This window comes from Mobula hypostoma, chromosome 6 (genome assembly GCF_963921235.1).
Source record: "Mobula hypostoma chromosome 6, sMobHyp1.1, whole genome shotgun sequence".
In the NCBI taxonomy this organism is placed as follows: domain Eukaryota; kingdom Metazoa; phylum Chordata; class Chondrichthyes; order Myliobatiformes; family Myliobatidae; genus Mobula; species Mobula hypostoma.
This window is the reverse complement of record NC_086102.1, coordinates 111151768-111153855: the sequence shown is the minus strand read 5'-3', so window position 1 is coordinate 111153855 and position 2088 is coordinate 111151768. Positions and strand designations below refer to the sequence as shown.

Here is a 2088-nt window from a genome sequence, read left to right as displayed (position 1 = left end):
GAGAGGCTTAGGGGCAGTAAGCTGTGGCCGTGTAATGTCGGTGCCAGAAGCACGATGATACTTCTGGGCTGCCCCCAGCATGTCCCCAAACTGGGTTGGTTTGAAAAGAGACACATTTCACTCTATGTTTCGAGGTACGAAATAAATGCGAGTAATTGGGAACAATGCAGTTGGGCAGAGCAGGTGGCATGGCCATGATGGGCCGAAGGGCCTGTTTCTATGCTCCGTCAATCTCTGGCTCCTGGATGGGGATCAGAGCCGGTTTGACGGGCAGAAAGGCCTCCACTGTTCTGCCGAACGAGAGGTTTTCGTCACATCAACCCGAGAACCTCAGTGATAATTATACAGAACAAACGCTCCTGTCGCTTTGTGCCGTTCTTCCTCTCCAACTCTGCTTTCCCTCCATCGCCCTCCTGCTGCGTCCACACTCCCTTTCTCTCCCTCTCTCTCTCTGAATTTCTTTGTCTGACTCTCCATTTTCCTCCACTTCCTCTCTCCTGAAAACAATAATTCACCCCCAGCATGCCCCATCCTCTCTTCCCCACATCCTCTCCATTTCTGCCCCTGACATCCTCTCTCCCCCCACCCCCTTCTCCTGCCACTCTCCCCCACACTCCAGTCTCATTCTCTCCCCCCGCCTCGCCTTGCACTCCGGCGAGAGGCGCTGAGAGAGCGGTGGGAAGGAAAGGGGTCCGCCGCCGCCGCCGCCGCTGCTGTGCAGAAAAATCGCCGGATGAAATCTCTAGCTTGGTGTCAGTTTACAGCCTGTCGAGGTCCGCTGCTCCCAGCTGCCAACTACATTCTCAAATACTCTCCTTTCTCGGGCGGGGAGGAGGGATTTATTCAGATCGCGGGGCAGTTGCGTGAAACCGATTTAAAAAGAGCTGCCGAAGAGCGGGGACAGGCAGATCGCAGAGGATAACACAGACACGGTTCACTCCCACCCTCCCTCTTCACCACAGCCTGCAGACCGCAGAGGAGCCGGAGAGTTTAGTTCTGTTCATTGCAACTCAGAGCGGCGATTTGAAAACTTTTTGCATAAGTTTTGGAAAAGTTTTTTTTTAAGTTTTTATTTTTTTGTTGCAAAGGTTGCCTGTTTGGCGAGAAGCCCCGCGGGGCTCTTCCCCCAACATGCTGGTCTCCATCCCGGTGTTGCTGTTTCTGTCTGGGGGTCAGTGGAGCGGTTCGCTGGCGCTGGGGCCCCGCGTCCACTGCCAGCCGTGCGACGAGAAGGCTGAGTCCGTCTGCCTGGCCCCGCCGGCCGGCTGCCAGCTGGTGAAAGAGCCCGGCTGCGGCTGCTGCCTCACTTGCGCGCTGGAGGAGGGTCAGAACTGCGGTGTTTACACCGAGGTTTGCGCCGCGGGACTCAAGTGTCTGCCGAAGCCGCAGGAGGAGAAACCGCTGCGCGCCCTGCTCCACGGCCGCGGCGTCTGCAGCCCGGTCAAGAGCCACCACAGCCCCGTGCCCACGCCAGGTGAGTGTCCGGCGCAAGTCACGGGGAGCGCACGCACTCCGGCACGGCGGCGCAACCTGCGGGGATTGGCGCAACTCCGGCACAGCGACGTGAACTCGCGGAGAACGGCGCAACTGCAGCACAGTGAAACCGGCGCAGGACAGCGCTATTCTCTAAGAACCGGCGCAACCCCCCAGACCGGTGTGAACTCCCAAAAGGACGGCCAGAGAGCCATGCAGCCCGCGGGGACGAGCGCGCTGACACCTCGCAGTTTCTCTGCTCAAACTTTCAGAATAAGAGAGGGAGAGCGTGATGAGATGGAGGAGAGAGGAGAATCCGGGGGAGGAATAAACAGAGTGGAACGGGCGTCGGGGAGAGAGTAAAGGGCGACAGCCTGATCGTGGGGAAGGGAGAGGATGAGGTGGGGGGGGGGTAGAAACGGAGGAGTTTCCGCGGGGGCAGTGCAAGGTGAGGGAGAGGTGGGATGAAGTGTGAGAGAGAGGGTTTCGAAGAGAAGGGGAGGGGGGTGACGGGGGAACTGAGAAAGGGAAAGGTGAAGAGAAGGAATTGAGGGGCGGGAGAATGAGGGTTGGGATGAAGAAGAGGAAGTTGGGGAAGGAGGAGGGAGAGCATGT

General features: G+C 58.5%; 1 protein-coding gene across 1 annotated transcript in view; it reads left to right on the top strand.

The window, feature by feature from the left end:
* The first annotated feature begins 868 nt into the window (after positions 1 to 868).
* The window catches only part of LOC134348302 (insulin-like growth factor-binding protein 5), a 26024-nt gene continuing 24804 nt past the window's right edge, over positions 869 to 2088 (top strand). The window contains exon 1 of the mRNA XM_063051465.1: positions 869 to 1474. Coding sequence (XP_062907535.1) covers positions 1132 to 1474 — 343 coding nt within the window. The 5' untranslated portion in view covers positions 869 to 1131. The remainder of the gene's footprint in view (positions 1475 to 2088) is intronic.